The sequence below is a fragment of the Salvelinus fontinalis genome, chromosome 38 (assembly GCF_029448725.1).
Source record: "Salvelinus fontinalis isolate EN_2023a chromosome 38, ASM2944872v1, whole genome shotgun sequence".
Classification (NCBI taxonomy): Eukaryota; Metazoa; Chordata; class Actinopteri; order Salmoniformes; family Salmonidae; genus Salvelinus; species Salvelinus fontinalis.
The window spans coordinates 33,245,819-33,268,006 of record NC_074702.1 but is presented as its reverse complement, the minus strand read 5'-3'; the positions used below and the strand labels follow the sequence as shown (position 1 = coordinate 33,268,006).

Here is a 22,188-nt window from a genome sequence, read left to right as displayed (position 1 = left end):
TTCTTTTTCAGTTATAAAAAAATGTGAAGGATGATATTGAAATAGTGCAGAATGAAAGATGGATAAAATTCACACCGATTTTTAATTTTCATCTTCCATTCATTAGTGCATCACTGTTTTATTCAATAACACCTGGCTGGGTGTTTTTTTCTGAGGGAAATTGACAAGCACATACATCTCTTACTACATTTACATATTGTCAAACTGTATTCGCACTGTTGTTTCTTAGTGTTCTCGGCCAAAGTTTCACTTTGAAGAATACTATTTAAAAAAGGGGGGCATAGTAATGCCGATATGTTGCATTCAATTGCTTAAAAATAGTCAAAAATCTAGCCATTTTTAGCTTCCCCGCATCATTTCAGAGAGCTACTTTTCTCAGTAATGAGACCTTCCGTTGGGTGACAGAAAAAGGTATTTATTTGCAGGTAGATGAGCGGAGGCTGCTGTATTGAGTTCAAACAGGTGAGGTGAGCTGTAACAGTAGTACCAGCATCAACAGAGTAACAGGTGCATGTAACTGGTAACTCCTAGAACTTCAGCTCAGCGATCTCAGAGTCTGGAGAGCTGCTGTCGCTGCGGTCACTGTAGGTGTCTCTGTAACACAAGGGACCGAGTTATATACATCCATAATACTTTTTCAGGGTGATATGATAAGTCATAGATCTAAACTAGGTATAGCATTACAAAAATCCAATACTGGCCGGGTAACTTTTTTCATTCCCCTTTTACGCCATCCCAAATGCTGCTCACCTTGCTTGCCTCCATCTGATGGAGTGAAAGGAAATTATGAGAAATTACAATGATCTGCGTGGTCTTACCGTGGTGAGAGGCGACAACCTTTCTGTAGGTAGCTCTGGAGTTTCCCTGCTGCGGCCAGCAGGAGGCCAAAGTAGGGGGGCGAGGGCTTGATGGGACGCGAAGTGAACTCTGGGTGGTACTGCACTCCAACAAAATAGGCGTGATCTATTTGTGAACAACACAGGTGGGAAGATGATACGGTTTGAGATGGATACTACGGACATATACATTTCGGTTGGCATAGCTACAACTGTCATTACATTCGATACTCCTAAAAATTGCGTTTCATTTTTTTGTTGTTCAATTCAGTCAAGAATGTACTTTATGAAGTGATGACACACTACTTAATAACAATAACATTTCCAAGAGCCAGACAGTGGAAAACACTGAAATGTCTCCACGGTTAACTCACCATCCAGCTCAATGACCTCCATCCTCTCTCCCTCTACATCTTGGCCGACAAAATGGAAGCCCCTCTCCTCAAAGTGGTGCTTCAGCTCAGGGTTCACCTAAGAGGACAGAGAGCTCCCGTCAATTCAACCCATCCACACTTAGAACGTAATACATGGAACACTTCCATCCGCAAATGGATTGTCAAATGGATCGTCTTCAAGTAACATGTCATGTAAAACGCACTTTTAAAAATGTAACGCAAATATACACGTCGCGACTCGATTCAGCTCTTATACCTCAAAGCGGTGCCGATGCCTCTCGTCAACATAGTCGACATCGCCATACAGCTTTCCTGAAGAAAAAAATACGGAATATTATCAACCATTATAACACACCAAACCAGATGTGGTTTCGCCAAGTTTAGCACTCACTCAAAATGCTGGTGTTGGATTTGAAGACGGTCCGCCTCTTCCCCAACCTCATAGTCCCACCCATCTGCCCAGGGTTGTGTTCTGGCATGTCAATCACCTGTCAAAAAAGGAGCAGAATATCACAATGTTCGTGAGCCAAAACTCAGTGAGAAGTGACAGAGATGGACTTGATTACTATGGCATACCTACCACAGGGTGTTTGGATTCTGGGTGGAATTCAGTAGAGTTGGCATCTGTTATAAAATAATAATAATACGTATTTCAGTTCAATTATAAGGTTTGAGAGTTGAACATTTAACTTATGAACATTCTGGAATTACGCAACATACACCTCAAGGATATAACGATTACCGATTCAAATATTACCTTGCCAGCCGAGAACATTGCGGGCAAATTCACACACTGCCAACTGCATGCCCAAACATACCCCTGTAAAAAGACATTTGGGATTAAATGTGTGCAATAAAAAAAATAAAGTCAGGCTGAGCTAGTCTGATCAGAATTTCTGATGGAACTATAAAGAGTGACATAACAGAATCTCATTTCCATTTAACAAAACATGCTAAACTGACTCATGATACATTACAATAGAATTGATTCATTTTGTATTTCATTAATGCTTAAATACATCTTACCTAAAAATGGCTTTTTCTTTTTCCTGGCCCAGCTGATAGCCTGGATTTTCCCCTCTGTCCCCCGTACACCGAAGCCTCCAGGTACCAAGACACCGCTGTGTGTATGAGACAACATTGATCCTTCACTGACAGGAGAACACAGCTCCCTTGGCTTAGGGTTACAATTACACAGGAAATAAAAAATGTATTCACAATGCTCATGTAAATGCTGTGGGATTTATGGTGTCAAGCAGCCATTATATTGAGTTGCACCCCCCCCCCCCCCCTTGCCCTCAGAATAGTCTCAATTCGTCAGGGCATGGACTCTACAAGGTGTCGAAAGATTTCAACAGGGATCAAATAAAATTGAATTTTACTTGTCACATACAACATGTGTAGACCTTACAGTGAAATGCTTACTTACAAACCCTTAACCAACAACACAGTTAAGAAAAAAGTTGGCTGGGTGGACCATTCTTGATACACACAGGAAACTTTGGAGCATGAAAAACCCAGCAGAGTTGCAGTTCTTGACACAAACCAGTGCGCCAGGCACCTACTACCATACCCTGTTCAAAAGGCACTTACATATTTTTGTCTTGCCCATTCATTCGGTTAGGTTCAATTTCTTTTGAGTAAATAACTCACGGACACTAAAGAAGCTTGACCAAGTTTAATTCTTCCCAAAGGGTCGACACAGCTGTATTCAGACCAAGAAATGGCTTCCCCCGAGGTGGTATTCATACCCCACTTTGGGTGGAGTCTCCTCCTCATCTCTAAACATTGCATCATTCTTGCTAAGCAGGGAACTAAGTGATATGAGCCTTCAACGGTTTCTCCCCTTATCAATACCGTCACATGCAATTGTTTTCCCTGCACTCAGCCCCTTCCAAGCTTCATTATGGCACCCCTCATGTCTCTTGTGTAACTAATGTTCCTATACTCCGAGTATAACAAATGTTCACTCCAGAATCCAACAATACACACATACACAACCCATGTCTCAATTGTCTCAAGGCTTAAAAATCCTTCCTTAACCTGTCTCCTCCCCTTTATCTACACTGTTTGAAGTGGATTTAACAAGTGACATCAATAATGCATCATAGCTTTCACCTGGTCAGTCTATGTCATGGAAAGAGACAGTGTTTTTAATGTTTCGTATACTCATTGTAGGTATTTCGCTGTAGACTCACTCAGCACTGCAGAGTTTCTGCCAGGCCTCGTGGTACTTCACAGGCTCCTCCTGCAGTGTATTTGGCTCTAGGTCTGCAGAGTCGATGAACTGCAAGAGGAAGACTGAGGGTCAGTGGGAGGTGGATGGCATAAGAACATGACATACAGTAATCCTCTTTGTTATTATAACATATCACGGGAGGCCATATTTAACACAGTCCATTAGAACAGAGCTTCTCAAAAATCCTTTGCCTAAGGACAAGCAAGGTTTGGTTATAGCACGAAAGACAACATCAATGCCACCGATGTAAGCAGAGCCGCCTCTTCCTAGACACAGATGCTGCGCGTAGGGACCTGCAGTCGCTAGGGGGCCTCCAACCCCCCCCCCCCCTCGAATTATGTTTTGCAGGAACTCAAGTCAGGGTCTCAATTTACAGTTGAAATTTAGAGAAAGTAGAATACACAAGGTAGAATTTCAACATTTGGGAGTGCACCAGCAGTTTTTCAGTCACTCAATTAGCCCATGTCAGCAAATTTTTGGGGGGGATTTCTAGGTAAGGTAATCTAGCCAGCTATCTAAATCTTGTAGTAATTGTCACCAAATCATCACCAAATTACCGACCACACAAGGCATGTGCCTAGGGGCCCGGAACTCCAGGGGGCCTCCATTCATTTTGTTAGTCAATCTCACCAGTCACTCTCACTACTTTTTCCCAATCTTTACTAAGGACATATCACTGGCTTAAGTATGCGGATGACACAACACTATACATGTCAGCTACTACAGCGACTGAAATGACTGCAACACTCAAAGAGCGGCAGTTTGTTTCAGAATGGGTGGCAAGGGATAAGTATGTCCAAAATATTTCCAAAACTAAAAGCATTGTATTTGGAACAAATCATTCACTAAACCCTAAACCTCAACTATATCTCGTAATGAATAATGTTGAAATTGAGCAAGTTGAGGTAACTAAACTTCTTGGAGTAACCCTGGATTGTAAACTGTCATGGTCAAAACATATTGATTCAACAGTAGCTAAGATGGGGGAAAGTCTGTCCATAAAAAAAGCGCTGCTCTGCCTTAACAACACTATCAACCAGGCAGGTCCTACAGGCCATAGTTTTGTCACACCTAGACTAGTGTTCAGTAGTGTGGTCAGGTGCCACAGAGGGACTTAGAAAAATTGCAGTTGGCTCAGAACAGGGCAGCACAGCTGGCCCTTAAAAAGTACACGGAGAGCTAACATTAATGACATGCATGTCAATCTCTCATGGATCAAAGTGGAAGAGAGATTGACTTCATCACTACTTGTTTTTGTAAGACGTGTGAACAAGCTTTACAGTCCCCAAGTCCAGAACAGACTATGGGAGGTGCACAGTACTACATAGAGCCATGACTACATGGAACTCTATTCCACATCGGGTAACTGATGCAAGCAGTAGAATCAGATATATATATATATTTTTTTTTTAAACAGGTAAAAACACAACAACGGAGACTGTGAAAAGACACACAAAGGTACAGACACATGCATACATTGTGATATTGTTGTATGGTGGTATTAAACATTTTGTACTGTAGATATGTGGTGGTGTAATAATGTTATATGATGTACTGTTTTATATTTTGTTTTATAAGTAATGTAAGTGATTTAATATGTTTGGACCCAGGAAGAGTAGCTGCTGACTTTCGAATAAATAAATATTTTTTTTTGAACATGGCATAAGTCATGGCAAAATGTGTAGAATTGCAGGAAATGTTCTTTAAAACTGCAAAAATCTTTCTCTGCCCTATGGCAAAATAAGTAGAATTGCATGAAATGCACTTTAACACGACAAAAAAAAAATGATTCACTGCCAAGAGGGAGAGCACTAAAATCTTAAGCCTTCAAAAAGGCTAGGAGACGGCACTGGATGGAAGTAACATTATCTCAATCCAAAGAGGGAGCATGGGTGAATGTGACTGTGTTCCATACCTTGATCTCTAGTTTGTGGTTGATGGCGAGGGCTGAGTGCTCCAGGGCCTTGATGACAGAGGCATATGAGTCAGAGAACTTTGTGTACTTCCCTACCAGGGCGATGGACACATGTTCCAGGAGCCGGTCAGACCTGAGAGGAGACAGTTTAGTTCCAGAATGTTCCGAGGACCCTGGGGAAATCAGGTCAATATATATTTTAGACTAAAACAGGGTAAAATACTCAATCAAACCAGGGTGGGACTCCCAAAACAGTACGGGGAAATTCCAACCCGAGTTAATCGTGCATAAATGGAACATAATTCCCTTTTTATGCATTTCTCTCCATACGCGCATTCTGACCTTTAACCTAAGCATGAGAATAGCATGCTATTCAACCCGCTTTTCATTTTGGGTGGAGATCAAAGAAATGAAGGTGTGGCGGAGGTGTGTCTAACAGTATTCCAACCTTGACTTAATTCCCTCATAATTCCACCACCTTTAGGCACGATGAAATGAAGAATAAGGTCGAGCAACTTGTCAGTTCCAATTGGAACATCTACTTCATCAGATAGAAATAACACCATGCTCCATGTACTGTAATTTACAAATTGATAAGAGCTATTGATAAGCGCTAGGTAAACATGTAAGCTGTTTGGATGAGGGGATCGTAAAAATAAATTACAGTGTTGTTTTAGATCTATTTTACCTTATGATCGCTGGAGACCGTGTTGACAAATGTGAACCCAGTCATATGGACACCCACAGACACACGATAACATACGCCATATACACACATGCACGCATGGATTTTGTGTTGTACATTTGTGGTAGTAGAATAGTGGCCTGAGGGCACACACTTAATGTGTTGTGAAATGTATTGTAATGTTTAAAAAAAATTGTATAACCGCCTTAATTTTGCTGGACCCTAGGAAGAGTAGCTGCTGCTAAATATGTGTATGCGACCAATAACATTTTATTTTATTTGCTGCCTTGGCAGTAGCTAATGGAGATCCATAATAAATACAAATATGGCAGCAAACTGAAGCAAATCAATATATCACCTTTTCCGAATTCACCGATATGAAATGCTGGCCGTATAACTTCAGATGGAACTTGAAGACCCAAGCTATAGGCTTCTGAAGCCATAGCGCCAAACCTGGAGTTGATTTATCATTTCTAGAATGTTTTAATTATTTGCCCGGACTTTTTACTGTATTTTTTTTAAAAACAATTTGTATAGTGTTAAATATTAAACACTATAGGTAGCCACCGTCAGTTATAACGACATAAATCTAGAAATGTTAACGACTTGTGTTAGTTTCCTTACATTTTGCATCATTCCATTACATCATCAGTTTACCTTTCTTTCCTCTTTCACACTCATGTGGTTGTTCCTGAGAATCGCTAGCAATAGTGGATCATATTAGGCTAACGTACACTACATGGTAGGAAGTATGTAGGCACCCTTTCAAATTAGTGGATTCGGCTATTTCAGCCACACCCGTTGCTGACAGGTGTATAAAATCGAGCATACAGCCATGCAATCTCCACAGACAAACATTGGCAGTAGAATGGCCTTACTGAAGATCTCAGTCACTTTCAACGTGGCACCGTCATAGGATGCCATCTTTCCAACAAGTCAGTTCGTAAAATATCTGCCCTGCTAGAGCTGCCCTGGCCAACTGTATGTGCTGTGATTGTGAAGTGGAAACGTCTAGGAGCATCAATGGCTCAGCCGCGAAGTGGTAGGCCACACAAGCTCACAGAACAGGACCGCCTAGTGCTGAAGTGCGTAGGTTGTAAAAATCGTCTGTCCTCGGTTGCAACACTCACTACCGAGTTACAAACTGCCTCTGGAAGCAACATCAGCACAAGATCTGTTCGTCGGGAGCTTCATGAAATGGGTTTACATTTCATATATTATTATAGAGTAGCTGCACACAAACCTAAGATCACCCTGCTCAATGCCAAGCGTTGGCTGGAGTGGTGTAAAGCTCGCCGCCATTGAACTCTGGAGCAGTGGAAACGCATTCTCTGGAGTAATGAATCACGCTTCACCATCTGGCAGTCCGACGGACAAATCTGGGTTTGGCTGATGCCAGGAGAACTCTACCTGACCCAATGCATAGTGCCAACTGTAAAGTTTGGTGGAGGAGGAATAATGTTCTGGGGTTGTTTTTCATGGTCTCCAGTGAAGGGAAATCTTAATGCTACAGCATCCAATGACATTCTAGATGATTCTATACTTCCAACTTTGTGGCAACAGTTTGGGGAAGGCCCTTTCCTGTCTCAGCATGACAATGCCCATGTGCAACAGAGAAAGCCAATACAGAAAATGGCCGACTGCAAGATTGTAATCACAGTTCCATGATTAGTAAGGATTATTAGGGTAGATTTATAGGACTAATGTGCATTCTTTTCACCTTCTAATATTTCATGGATTGAACAATTGAATATGGCAACTTTCAGGCTGACTCAATGTATGTAACTCTGTCCTTGAGCTGTTCTTGTCTATTGATGTTCTGTATTATGTCATTCTGTATCATGTTTTGTGTGGACCCCAGGAAGAGTAGCTGCTGCTTTTGCAACAGCTAATGGGGATCCTAATAAAATTCCCCAAAAAAAACACTATTTTTTGATTCACCAATATATTTTGTGCGTAAATTATGATTCATAAATACTTTCATAACACTAAATAATATACAAGATCAGAGTATTTTTTACATCTACCAATTGGTGCTGAAAAGGAGAAGTCTATTTAGGCCCCCATGGCTTTCTTTCATTGATCCCTAATATTCTTAACTGTAAAAAATTAAAGGTACACCACATTTAAAGGGATGACTTTAGATAACTGTACTGAAAACCCTCTTGAATGAAAACCTCATGAGGAAATCTGTCGGCCAGCAAGCGAGAGGGATTTCAGCAGTTGAATTACATTTATTCAGCGCGCGCAAGGGAACCACACCTGCAAAGCCCGTTACGCAACTGCAAAAGGTCAGTCTGAATACCAACTACTGAGAAGTGAGTCTGAATCTGGCCCTATGTCAGCATGTAGTACAAATCTAAGTTCCACAGTAACCTTGTCATATGTTGTACTATAGTGATGTTACATTTGATACCGGAGCTCCGAAGCATGCGTCGAAATCACAGAGCAGTCTACTTGAAAGCCGATGCCTGTATCACTTTATCAGAGGCACGAGATCAATGATGTCCTAAGCTTTGTTTCGTTGCACAACCACCTGACTGGTTTACTATTGCTTTTGGTTGAAGACAAAAGGCTACACTACGTGCGATACGGCGTTTGGGACGTCATCTATAATCATTTATAATAATTTTGCTGCTCTAAATTATTTTGACCAGCAGGTGCCACTAGTGTACGCTGTATTGAGTAAAGCCTTGAGTAATGAACCTACAGTATTTCAACACAATTGGCTGGAAAGCCTCAATGCTTCAGGAGGCTTTGTTTCCCCATCACTATTGTACTACAGTAGAATAGTGCTACATTCAGAAGCCTATTTCTGCCATAAACAGTCCAACTGGACTACAACTCCCACATGGCCATGGGGTGAGCCAGGGGTCCCCTTCACCTGTCGGACATCTCCTTCCACTTGGTGAGCATCTTCCTGGCCCTCATCTCAATAGGTAGGTCCAGCCGCTGGCAGATGTAGCCCACCACCCCCTGGTCCTCCAGTAGTAGGGGTACTCTGTAGATGGACGACACATCTGCCACGCAGATCACCTGGGGACAGGGAGAGAAAAGCATAAGAATCAGATTACGTTTTTCAAAAGTATATGAAATGTTGCTGGTTGACGTTACATGAACCTTTTTCTGGGTTGTGTTCATTTAGGCACGCAACGGAAAACGGAAATTCGTCACGGACAGAGAAGGCCGTACCTGCGTGGGCTCTACGTGGCAGAACATGGATATCTTCTCCTTGACAGCGTTCTCCAGAGGTGTCGCACAGCGGCACATGATCTGAAAATACATTAGGAGAAACACCTTGCCATAGTTAGCCAATTCCAAGAGTCCCACGGCAAAAGGATGAGGGAGTATCTAACTCACCAGATCTGGGGAGAGTCCTAGTCCACGGAGCTCTCGGACACTGTTCTGAGTGGGTTTAGTCTTCTGTTCTCCTGTGGCACTGGGCTAAAGGCAGACAAAATTACATTTCAGTTCTCAGTTAAGCATCATTGTAAAACCTTTTACTTGAAACACAACTGATGTACTTTTGAGACTAAGTTAAAGTGTTCATGAAGTTTTACAATGCTTATGTAAGAGACTGTGTTCTGATGTAATTGTGTGTGCGTATGTATTAATGCAGTAAAGGGCTGACAATGTTTTGGACACTTTTGGTACAGATGTGCTTTGTCACAACGCTGAAATCGACTTTCAAACAAGCCCTACTCTGCGCGCGTGTGTGTGTGTGTGTGTGTGTGTGTTAAAGCTCTTACCTGTGGGACTAAGCTGACGTGAATGTTGCAGAAGTTATCCCTCTTCACCTTGAACTGGAACTGTCTGAAGGCCTCGATAAATGGCATGCTCTCAATGTCTCCCACAGTGCCTCCCAACTGTCAACACAGAGGACACAGCCTGAGACCTCAACATTCACTAGGCAAAAACGCAAGAAACCATCTGAAATGGGAAGGTACGATCTGAACTGCTCGTTTTCCATTGCAGTACATATTGAAATGTGTTGCTACAGTGTGGCCTAATGAATATGACCCAGCTTAACAATCCCTGGTTGAAACCAGACACCAATAACAACTGCATGGGGACAATCACAATGGCCTATAATGAATGACCCACAATAAGACAAACTCGACTACACTGTGGCTCGTACCTCTATAACACAGACTTGTGGCTCCACCCCATCGTCATCCACTGAGATCTTGGCCTGCTTCACCACCCACTCCTGAATGGCATCTGTGATGTGTGGCACCACTGAGATATGAGAGAAAAAACATCAGCAAAATAGAATCAGCATCCGCAGAAACTCGAGATCGGCATAGAAAAAAGGACTACGGAGAGACCCTTACAAATCAACACAACAACTAGGAGTGATGTCATAGGTTTCCAGGTGTTGCCCTAATCCCCAATGCCCCTTGCCTAGCGGAGAACCCTTGTGCTCTCGCTCACCCTGTACAGTTTTGCCCAGGTAGTCTCCCCTCCTCTCCTTGTTGATGACTGACTGGTAGATTTTGCCGGTGGTCAGATTGTTGTCCCTGGTTAACCTGATGTCCAGGAAGCGCTCGTAGTTTCCTAAATCCAGGTCCACCTCACCTCCATCGTCCAACACAAACACTTCACCTGGATGGGTGATGCAGCTCAAGTCAATTAGATAGGCATGCATTGGCCTAGCCCTCACAGATTAAATGCTTTAGTCTTAGAGAACTCACCACCCAAATGCACTCACCATGTTCATAAGGTGAGAAGGTGCCAGCATCAATGTTGATGTAGGGGTCGATTTTGATGGCAGTCACATGCAGACCACAGGACTTCAGGATTAAGCCCACACTACTGGCAATGATGCCCTTGCCAATTCCGGATATGACACCTCCAGTGACCAAGATGTACTTCATAGTGGCATGTGAAACCTGGAAACAAATAGAAGATGACAACCAATGTGAGACAACAGAAAGCATGTTCGCAATATCCCTATAGGTTAGTGCTGAGCGATTAACCGAAATGTCTGTTATTGTACAGTTTTTAAAATAACAGACGTCGGTTCAATTGTTTCTTTCTGTGACCTCAAGGTCGGGACAGGGATCAGAAAACCAGTCAGTATTTTGTGTGACCACCATTTGCCTCACGCAACATCTCCTTCGCATAGAGTTGATAAGGCTGTTGATTGTGGCCTGTGGAATGTTGTCCCACTCCTCTTCAATGGCTGTGCAAAGTTGCTAGGTATTGACGGGAATTGGAAAATGTCGATCCAGAGCATCCCACACATGCTCAAATGGGTGACATGTCAGGTGAGTATGCAGGCCATGGAAGAACTGGGACATTTTCAGCTTCCATGAATCCTCTACAGATCCTTTTGCGACATGGGGCTGTGCATTTTCATGCTGAATCATATGATGGCGGCGGATGATTGGCATGACAATGGGCCTCAGGATCTCGTCAGCGCATTCAATTTGCCATCGCTAAAATGCAATTGTGTTTGTTGTCCGTAGCTTATGCCTGCCCATACCATTGCCCCATAGTGGTGGTTGGGTTCTCGGTTCACAACGTTAAAACCACTCGCCATCTGCCCGGTACAGTTGAAACCAGTATTCATCTGTGAAGAGCACACTTCTCCAGAGCGCCATTGGCTATTGAAGGTGAGCATTTGCACACTGGAGTCGGTTACGACCCTGGTGAGGACGACAAGCACGCAGATGATCTTCAATGAAACGGTTTGTGCAGAAATTCTTCAGTTGTGCAAACCCCGAGTTTCATCAACGGTCCGGATGGCTGGTCTCAGACGATCCCGCTGTTGAAGAAGCCGGATGTGGAGATCCTGGGCCGGCATGGTTACACGTGGTCTGCGGTTCTTGCAGTCATTCCTGCAGTCAGCATGACAATTGCACACTCCCTCAAAACTTGAGACATCTGTGGCATTGTGTTGTGTGACAAAACTGCAAATATTAGCACAGCCTTTTATTGTCCCCAGCACAAGGTGCACCTGGGTAATAATCATGCTGTTTAATCAGCTTCTTGATATGCCACACCTGTCAGATGGATAGATTATCTTGGCAAAAAAGAAATGCACACTAACAGGGATGTAAACAACTTTGTGGACCAAATATGTTCGTATAGGACATTTCTGGGATCTTTTATTTCAGCTCATGAAACCAACACTTGTTGCGTTTATATATTTGTTCAGTGTAGTTTAGCACAGAAAACGTGCTCATTGACTACAATGACCAAAATCCATTGCGCGTCTACTTTTCCGGTCTGTGTGGTGGACAGACAGGAGAACGCATGATCGAGAGGGATAGAGAGCAGTTGCTTGGAGAGGTACCTAAGTGATTGATAGTTGGTACTTACTCAGCATTCATAAAAGTATGCCTTATTTACATTGAAGAACTACTAAAATAGTGTTTTTGTCAGACAGCATAGGCAGCAGCAGCTCTATAGAAATTAGATTATGACTTGGAATGAAATAGTAACGTCATCAAATAAACCAAAATGTAATGAACACAATGGAAATATTTTATTAGTCATGTGAATAAATGACGGTTAATAAGTGAGAAGTTTACCACCGTGAGCCATTTATTATTTGTTTTAGTCTGTGTTAAAGCATTCAACCCGCAAAATGGATAGTGCATTTAACTTTTAAAAAAATCTTACGAACCCAAAAACCGGGATTCTTTTTTAATAATAGAACAGAAACCGAACAGACCTCAAAAATAACTTATCGCTCAACACTACTACAGGTAAAGGTTTGACTATCCTACCTCCTACTATACTAGTCTAAGCAGTTTTAGCCAACATCTGTTTGGTGAGTAGGTCCAGGCTTAATGATTCTGTTGAAAATACGCTTTCTTTATCAAAATAATGCTTTTGCATATTTTCAGCGTGGAAGCCGTCTATGTTTAGGGGGGTTATAGCCTAGTCTAATCAATTCTACATTGCACTAGCAGTTCGCAAAGTATCCTAAACTGAAAATAGACGGCATGCAATGGAAACATCTCGGGAACAACAACGGCTCAGCCGCAAAGTGGTAGGCCACACAACCTCACAGAACGGGACCGTCAAGTGCTGAAGCGCATAAAAAACGTCTGTTCTCGGTTGCAACACTCACTACCGAGTTCCAAACTGCCTCTGGAAGCAACGTCAGCACAATAACTGTTCATTTGTAGCTTCATGAAATGCGTTTCCATGGCCGAGTAGCCGCACACAAGCCTAAGATAACTATGTGCAATGCCAAGGAAAACACCAGTCTCAACGTCAACAGTGAAGAGGCGACTCCGGGATGCTGGCCTTCTAGGCAGAGTTCCTCGGTCCAGTGTCTGTGTTCTTTTGCCCATCTTAATCTTTCCATCTTATTGGCCAGTCTGAGGTATGGCTTTTTTCCCTTTGCAGCTCTGCCTAGAAGGCTAGCATCCCGGAGTCGCCTCTTCACTGTTGACGTTGAGACTGGTGTTTTGCGGGTACTATTTAATGAAGCTTCCAGTTGAGGACTTGTGAGGCGTCCATTTCTCAAACTCTAATGTACTTGTCCTCTTGCTCAGTTGTGCACCAGGGCCTCCCACTCTTCTTTCTATTCTGGTTAGAGCCCATTTGCGCTGTTCTGTGAAGGGAGTAGTACACAGTGTTGTACGAGATCTTTAGTTTCTTGGCAATTTCTGGCATGGAATAGCCTTCATTTCTCAGAACAAGAATAGACTGACGAGTTTCAGAAGAAAGTTATTTGTTTCTGGCCATTTTGAGCCTGTAATCGAACCCACAAGTGCTGATGCTCCAGATACTCAACTAGTCTAAAGAAGGCCAGTTTTATTGCTTCTTTAAATCAGGACAACAGTTTTCAGCTGTACTAACATAATTGCTAAATGTTTTTTTAATGATCAATTAGCCTTTTAAAATTATAAACTTGGATTAGCTTACACAATGTGCCATTGGAACACAGGAATGGTGGTTGCTGATGGGCCTCTGGAATATCTACGTAGGTGTAGATTAAAAATCCGCCGTTTCCAGCTACAATAGTCATTTACAACATTAACAATGTCTACACCTTATTTCTGATCAATTATTTTAAATAGACAAAAAAAACGTGCTTTTCTTTCAAAAACATTTATAAGTGATCCCAAACTTTTGAACGGTAGTGTATAGTGCACTTGATTTGCTCATCGGGCTCACTGGGAAGGCAGAGTTTAACCTTCAGACACATTGTAACGGCTTTCCTCTTCCTCTTCATCCGAAGAGGAGGAGCAGGGATTCAACCAAAACGCAGCGTTGGAATATGACATAATGAAATTTATTTAACAAGACAAAAACGAACTATACTTGAATAACGAACAAAATAACAAACGACGTAGACTGACCTGAACGTAAGAACTTACATGAAACGAAGAACGCACGAACAGGAAAAACAGACTACAAAAAAGAACGAACGTACAAACAAACCGAGACAGTCCCGTGTGGCGCGACAAACACAGACACAGGAGACAACCACCCACCACAATCAAAGTGAAAACACCTACCTTAATATGGCTCTCAATCAGAGGAAATGAAAACCACCTGCCTCTAATTGAGAGCCATATCAGGTCACCCTTAAACCAACATAGAAACACATAACATAGACTACCCACCCAACCTCACGCCCTGACCGTCAAACACATACAAAATAACAGAAAACCGGTCAGGAACGTGACATAACCCCCCCCCCTCAAGGTGCGTACTCCGAACGCACCACCAAAAGTCTAGGGGAGGGTCTGGGTGGGCGTCTGACCACGGTGGTGGCTCAGGCTCTGGGCGAGGTCCCCACCCCACCATAGTCAATCCCAGCTTACGTCTCCCCCTTAGAATGACCACCCTCATAATACACCCACTTAATTTTAATGGTAACCTTAAGATAAGAGGCAGCACCGGGACAAGGGGCAGCACCGGGATAAGGTAGCTCAGGACAGAGAGATAGCTCAGGACAGAGAAGTAGGTCAGGATAGAGAGGTAGCTCAGGATAGAGGGGCAACTCCGGACTGAAGGGCAGCTCCGGACAGAGAGACAGCTCTGGACTGAGGGGCAGTTCTGGATAAATGGCAGCTCTGGGCTGAGGGGTAGCTCATGACTGGCTGACGGCTCTGGACGCTCATGGCTAGCTGACGGCTCTGGACGCTCATGGCTGGCTGACGGCTCTGGACGCTCATGGCTGGCTGACGGCTCTGGACGCTCATGGCTGGCTGACGGCTCTGGACGCTCATGGCTGGCTGACGGCTCTGGACGCTCATGGCTGGCTGACGGCTCTGGACGCTCATGGCTGGCTGACGGCTCTGGACGCTCATGGCTGGCTGACGGCTCTGGACGCTCATGGCTGGCTGACGGCTCTGGACGCTCATGGCTGGCTGACGGCTCTGGACGCTCATGGCTGGCTGACGGCTCTGGACGCTCATGGCTGGCTGACGGCTCTGGACGCTCATGGCTCGCTGGCGGCTCTGGCAGATCCTGTCTGGTTGGCGACTCTGGCAGATCCTGTCTGGTTGGCGGCTCTGGCAGATCCTGTCTGGTTGGCGGCTCTGGCAGATCCTGTCTGGTTGGCGGCTCTGGCAGATCCTGTCTGGTTGGCGGCTCTGGCAGATCCTGTCTGGTTGGCGGCTCTGGCAGATCCTGTCTGGTTGGCGGCTCTGGCAGATCCTGTCTGGTTGGCGGCTCTGGCAGATCCTGTCTGGTTGGCGGCTCTGGCAGATCCTGTCTGGTTGGCGGCTCTGGCAGATCCTGACTGACGAATGGCTCTAGCGGCTCCTGACTGACTAACGGCTCTGACGGCTCGGGACAGACGGGCGGCTCTAATGGCTCGGGACAGACGGATGGCTCAGACGGCACTGGGCAGACGGATGGCTCAGACGGCGCTGGGGAGACGGATGGCTCAGACGGCGCTGGGGAGACGGATGGCTCAGACGGCGCTCGGGAGACGGATGGCTCAGATGGCGCTGGGGAGACGGATGGCTCAGATGGCGCTGGGGAGACGGATGGTTCAGATGGCGCTGGGCAGACGGATGGCTCAGATGGCGCTGGGCAGACGGATGGCTCAGATGGCGCTGGGCAGACGGATGGCTCTGGCCGGATGAGGCGCACTGTAGGCCTGGTGCGTGGTGCCGGAACTGGAGGCACCGGGCTAAGGACACGCACCTTCAGGCTAGTGCGGGGAGCAGGGACAGGGCACACTGGACTCTCAAAACGCACTATGGACCTGGTGCATGGTACCGGCACTGGTGGCACCGGGCTGAGGGCACGCACATCAGGACGAGTACGGGGAGAAGGAACAGTGTGTACAGGGCTCTGGAGACGCACAGGTGGCTTAGTGCGTGGTGCCGGAACTGGAGGCACTGGGCTGGAGACACGCACAATAGGGAGAGTGCGTGGAGGAGGAACAGGGCTCTGGAAACGCACTGGTGGCCAGATATGTAGAGCCAGCTTCATGGCACTTGGCTCAATGCTCAATCTAGCCCTACCAGTGCGGGGAGGTGGAATAACCCGCACTGGGCTATGCACACGTACAGGAGACACCGTGCGCTCTACTGCGTAACACGGTGTCTGCCCGTACTCCCGCTCTCCACGGTTAGCCTGAGAAATGGGCGCAGGTCTCCTACCTGCCCTTGGCCCACTACCTCTTAGCCACCCCCCTCTTCACGGGCTTCCGTGCTAGCCGGGTACCTTCATAACTCCGGTCTTGAGCTTGATTCTCCGGCTTCCAGCCACGTCTCCTTGCTGCCTCCTCATATCGCCGCCTCTCTGCTTTCGCTGCCTCCAGCTCAGCTTTGGGACGGCGATATTCTCCCGGCTGTGCCCATGGACCTTTTCCGACCAATATTTCCTCCCAACTCCAATAATCCTGTGTAGCAGGCCACTGCTCGAATTCGCGCTGCTTGGTTCTGGTTAGGTGGGTGGTTCTGTAACGGCTTTCCTCTTCCTCTTCATCCGAAGAGGAGGAGCAGGGATTCGACCAAAACGCAGCGTTGGAATATGACATAATGAAATTTATTTAACAAGACAAAAACAAACTATACTTGAATAACGAACAAAATAACAAACGACGTAGACTGACCTGAACGTAAGAACTTACATGAAACGAAGAACGCACGAACAGGAAAAACAGACTACACAAAAGAACGAACGTACAAACAAACCGAGACAGTCCCGTGTGGCGCGACAAACACAGACACAGGAGACAACCACCCACCACAATCAAAGTGAAAACACCTACCTTAATATGGCTCTCAATCAGAGGAAATGAAAACCACCTGCCTCTAATTGAGAGCCATATCAGGTCACCCTTAAACCAACATAGAAACACATAACATAGACTACCCACCCAACCTCACGCCCTGACCATCAAACACATACAAAATAACAGAAAATCGGTCAGGAACGTGACACACATGAAATGAGTCAAAATGGGAACACCTCACCTATCTGGTGCAGAAGGCAGCTGAATCGTGCACCTACCGCCAACAGCGCTAGATGAATAAGTACAAATTGGAACGCAAGACTTCAGCGTTGTTGTTTTTTTTTTTTTTTTACAGATATGTTTGGCGATCGACTACGAATGTCTTGGAGATCAACCGGTGTGGCCACCGGTGTAGAGGGAACGGTCAATTTTTTTTTAAACGATTTTTCAACGCCGATACCGATTATTGGATGACCAAAAAAGCCGATACAGATTAATCGGCCGATTTAAAAAAATGTATTTGTGATAATGACAATTACAACAATACTGAATGAACACTTATTTTAACTTAATATAATACATCAATAAAATCAATTTATGCTCAAATAAATAATGAAACATGTTCAATTTGGTTTAAATAATGCTAAAACAAAGTGTTGGAGAAGAAAGTAAAAGTGCAATATGTGACATGTAAGAAAGCTAACGTTTAAGTTCCTTGCTCAGAACATGAGAACATATGAAAGCTGGTGGTTCCTTTTAATATGAGTCTTCAATATTCCCAGGTAAGAAGTTTAAGGTTGTAGTTATTATAGGAATTATAGGACTATTTCTCTCTATACCATTTGTATTTCATTAACCTTTGACTATTGGATGTTCTTATAGGCACTTTAGTATTACCAGTGTAACAGTATAACTTCCATCCCTCTCCTCGCTTCCGTCCCTCTCCTCGCTCCTACCTGGGCTCGAACCAGGAACACAACAACAACAGCCACCCTCGAAGCAGCGTTACCCATGCAGAGCAAGGGGAATAACTACTCCAAGTCTCAGAGCGAGTGACGTTTGAAACGCTATTAGTGCGCACCCCGCTAACTAGCTAGCCATTTCACATCGGTTACACCAGCCTAATCTCGGGAGTTGACAGGCTTGAAGCATTGCGAAGAGCTTCTGGCAAAACGCAGGAAAGTGCTGTTTGAATGAATGCTTACGAGCCTGCTGGTGCCTACCACCAATCAGTCAGACTGCTCTATCAAATCATAGACTTAGTTATAACATAATAACACACAGAAATACGAGCCGTAGGTCATTAATATGGTCGAATCCGGAAACTATCATCTCGAAAACAAAACGCTTATTCTCTCACCGAAATATGGAACCGTTACATATTTTATCTAACGGTTGGCATCCATAAGTCTAAATATTCCTGTTACATTGCACAACCTTCAATGTTATGTCATAATTACGTAAAATTCTGGCAAATTAGGCGGCCCAAACTGTTGCATATACACTGACTCTGCGTGCAATGAATGCAAGAGAAGTGACACAATTTCACCTCGTTAATATTGCCTGCTAACCTGAATTTCTTTTAGCTAAATATGCAGGTTTAAAAATATATACTTCTGTGTATTGATTTTAAGAAAGGCATTGATGTTTATGGTTAGGTACACATTGGAGCAACGATACGCACCGCGTCGATTATATGCAATGCAGGACACGCTAGATAAACTAGTAATATCATCAAACATGTGTAGTTAACTAGTGATTATGATTGATTGATTGTTTTTTATAAGATAAGTTTAATGCTAGCGAGCAACTTACCTTGGCTTCTACTGCATTCGCGTAACAGGCAGGCTCCTCGTGGAGTGCAATGTAATCAGGTGGTTTGAGCTTTGGACTAGTGAACTGTAAGGTTGCAAGATTGAATCCCCCGAGCTGACAAGGTAAACATCTATCGTTCTGGCCCTGAAAGAGGCAGTTAACCCACTGTTCCTAGGCCGTCATTGAAAATAAGAATGTGTTCTTAACCGACTTGCCTAGTTAAATAAAGATTAAATTAAGGTGTCCAAAAATACCGATTTCCGATTGTTATGAAAACTTGAAATCGGCCCTAATTAATCGGCCATTCCGATGAATCGGTCGACCTCTAATACAAATGGTATAGAGAGAAAAAGTCAACGCGTCATAATTCCTATAATAATCACAACCTAAAACTTCTTAACTGGGAATATTGAACCACCAGCTTTCATATGTTCTCATGTTCTGAGCAAGGAACTTAAATGTTAGCTTTTTTACATGGCACATATTGCACTTTTACTTTCTTCTCCAACACTGTGTTTTTGCCTTATTTAAACCAAATTGAACATGTTTCATTATTTATTTGAGACTAAATAAATTTTAATTGATTTATTATGTTAAAATAAGTGTTCATTGTTCATTCAGTATTGTTGTAATTGTCATTATTACAAATATAAATCGTCTGATTAATCGGTATGGCTTTTTTTGGTCCTACAAAAATATTGCAGTTGAAAAATCATAATCGGTCGACCTCTCCTGATGAATGATATAAATGGCAAAGTACTTGTTGTCATAATACACTACAGGTTAGATGGATCGAGGCAATTCGTTTTCCCTGACATCTTAGTCTTCATTGAAATAATGTAACGTTAACCTAATGCCGCATTCAAACTAAACTGGAAACTCGGAAATATCCGACTTCTGTCCGTTCAAGACAACTGGAAACTCGGCGCGAAAAAAATCTGTTTCGAAGGTGAAAAATCGTGTAACACTCATCCAAATCGGAATTCCAAGTCGGAAACTGGGGAATCTTTCTAGAGCTCATACCTTCCGACCTGAACAGCACTGTAATGATTTGACCTCATTACCTCTCGAATCTTCCCGAATTCCCAGTTGTCTTGAAAGCACCATAACATTCAATCATGTCATGGTAGCTGTAATACACTCACCGTAGTGTTTGGATCTCCTCTATTACATGAAAGCCGTTCATGTTTGTATGTTCACTTCTAACTACTATAGTGTTCTATGTGGCTGTGGTTTATTTTGTCTGGTGCTCGAGACGGGTTGTTCACCCAGTTTCAACTTGTCACAATTGCGGAAATCCAATGGCGGGAAAGAAAAATGGCACTACAGTTGAATATGAATTGCGAATTCCTCATGACAATCACAACGTTTCTGTTTAGATCGTTTTGTTTATACACTAAAATATAATCACAAGATATGACAAGTATAGCCAGCCAGGTTCGCTGCTTCTTACATGATCTCGCTAGCTAGCGATGTAAAATGACTTTATCACCACTGGCAGAGTCCATTACCGTTGCATCACTGCAACAGTCGACCTCACTTGATCAAGCTACGATAATAATCCGTAGCTGTCTTGCTAACTATCTGGTGTAGTTAGCGCAGTAAGCTCGTAGCTAGCTTCTACTCGACTTGAACTCGCCGAATTATACAAATACAGATGAAATATTTCGCACAAAACCCCATGAGGATCACACATGAAATGGTATAAAGTCAATTCTTCATGTATTCTGTGTCATGAACGATATTGTTACTACTTGCCTGCGCACGTTCTTCTGTGTTGGTACACGTGTGGCGTAAACTGACACAAAAGAGGACCTCGTAGCCGCATAAACAAGGCAGAATTGAATGCTATGATTTACATATTACAAAGTGAAAGGATTGACTTTGCATGCAGCCCAGCCAAATGATGTACAATTTGCTGCGCACTGAACAGTAAACACTCATGAGCAGGATTTGAGCAACGTCACTACCTCTTCATCGTCACTGTTGTGTTTGCGGTAGAAATGGGTACTTGCTTGGAGAACGCGCGACAAGAGTGAGAGAAGGCTGGGTTCAAGGGCCCACACGCGTTTATCGAAGGAATAATGATTACTGGGTAACTCTGTTGACATTAACCTAATTGGAACTGTGAGTACTACCATGAGTACAGTTAATGTACTGCTCGAACTACAGCTGATGAACACTTGCCCCCCAAAAAGAGGATGTAAATAGATTTGTTATTCTGTTAACCACCACCGCTACCTCAGCCGAGCGTAGTTTTCCGTCGGAGTAATCCTCTCAAGGTTCACTGTTTGTTTTATTGTTCATATTACTACTTGTGTTATCTAATTTGTGTTCTTTCTTTTTTTTAAGGCAGGAGTCCAAAAAGTTTAAGAGACCTAAAGGGAAATTCATGTTCAATTGTGTCAAAGGCTTTACAGAAGTCCAAAAATAAGACAACCGCATCTGAGTCGATTGCATCTGAATAATTTATAAGTTCCAAGACTAAACGAATGTTAGAGCTTATGTGACGGCCCTTCATAAATCCTGTTTGAGTCTAATTTATAATGGTATCTATTCCTTTCTTTAATATTTTGGCATAAACCAGAGCAATCAATTTGTAATCAATATTTAATGAAGTAATTGGTCTCCAATTGTCAATAAGAGAAGGGTCTTTATCGGGCTTCGGAATCAATGAAATAAGGCCCTGTTTCATAGTGGAGACCATTTCCCCATTTTTTATGCAATCTTGATACATATTGAAAATCGGGTATTCTAGGAACTCCCAAACTGAGTGGAAATCATCCTCAATTACAGGGACATAATTCTGAATGTGGCAAATGTAGCTTTCACAACCATCTTCCTGAAATTGAGAGCTGTAAAGGTTTTCATAAAAGGAATTGACAAATGATGATATTGTAATGGGATCTTTGCATAAAACATCGTTAATTTTGAGTGCAGTTATAGATTTTCTTTTGTAGTTTCTCTTTTCAAGTGCAAAAAAGTAACTAGTGTTTCTTTCCCCCTCTTCAATCTATTTAGCTCTTGACCTTACAAAGACACCCTTTGCCAGATCCGTGTAAAGCTGTTCTAATTCTAGTTGTAAAGACTTGAACACAGACGCCTCTTCTTCAGATAGATTATCTTTCTTTAGAAAACT

General features: G+C 43.5%; 1 protein-coding gene across 3 annotated transcripts; it reads right to left on the bottom strand.

Annotated features, from left to right (window-relative positions):
- Positions 1–394: 394 nt before the first annotated feature.
- Positions 395–20,998, bottom strand: LOC129837407 (CTP synthase 1-like). Of its 3 annotated transcripts, none has more exons than XM_055903548.1 (18): positions 20,808–20,998; positions 10,782–10,962; positions 10,505–10,675; positions 10,209–10,309; positions 9,820–9,936; positions 9,431–9,514; positions 9,263–9,343; positions 8,955–9,106; positions 5,386–5,518; positions 3,430–3,518; positions 2,258–2,352; positions 1,989–2,051; positions 1,812–1,855; positions 1,623–1,719; positions 1,488–1,543; positions 1,211–1,307; positions 819–963; positions 395–594 (listed from the first exon to the last, which is right to left on the bottom strand). In XM_055903548.1, exons 2-18 carry the CDS (start codon positions 10,945–10,947, stop codon positions 528–530), a joined length of 1,758 nt encoding a protein of 585 aa, XP_055759523.1. In that variant the 5' UTR covers positions 10,948–10,962; positions 20,808–20,998; the 3' UTR covers positions 395–527. The 3 variants fall into 3 exon arrangements, with proteins under 3 accessions (XP_055759523.1, XP_055759524.1, XP_055759525.1); XM_055903549.1 differs by lacking the exon at positions 20,808–20,998 and adding an exon at positions 20,195–20,451; XM_055903550.1 differs by lacking the exon at positions 20,808–20,998 and adding an exon at positions 19,050–19,149.
- Between the last annotated feature and the right edge of the window lie 1,190 nt (positions 20,999–22,188).

Bases quoted from the DNA above. Each gene is read 5' to 3' on its own strand.
- LOC129837407 (XM_055903548.1), bottom strand. From the start codon at position 10,947: ATGAAGTACATCTTGGTCACTGGAGGTGTCATATCCGGAATTGGCAAG. The intron at 9,344-9,430 runs GTGAGTTAGATA...ATGTATTTTCAG, and splicing joins TAGGACTCTCCCCAGATCTG to ATCATGTGCCGCTGTGCGAC. The intron at 9,107-9,262 runs GTACGGCCTTCT...CCCTGTCCCCAG, and splicing joins GCCACGTAGAGCCCACGCAG to GTGATCTGCGTGGCAGATGT.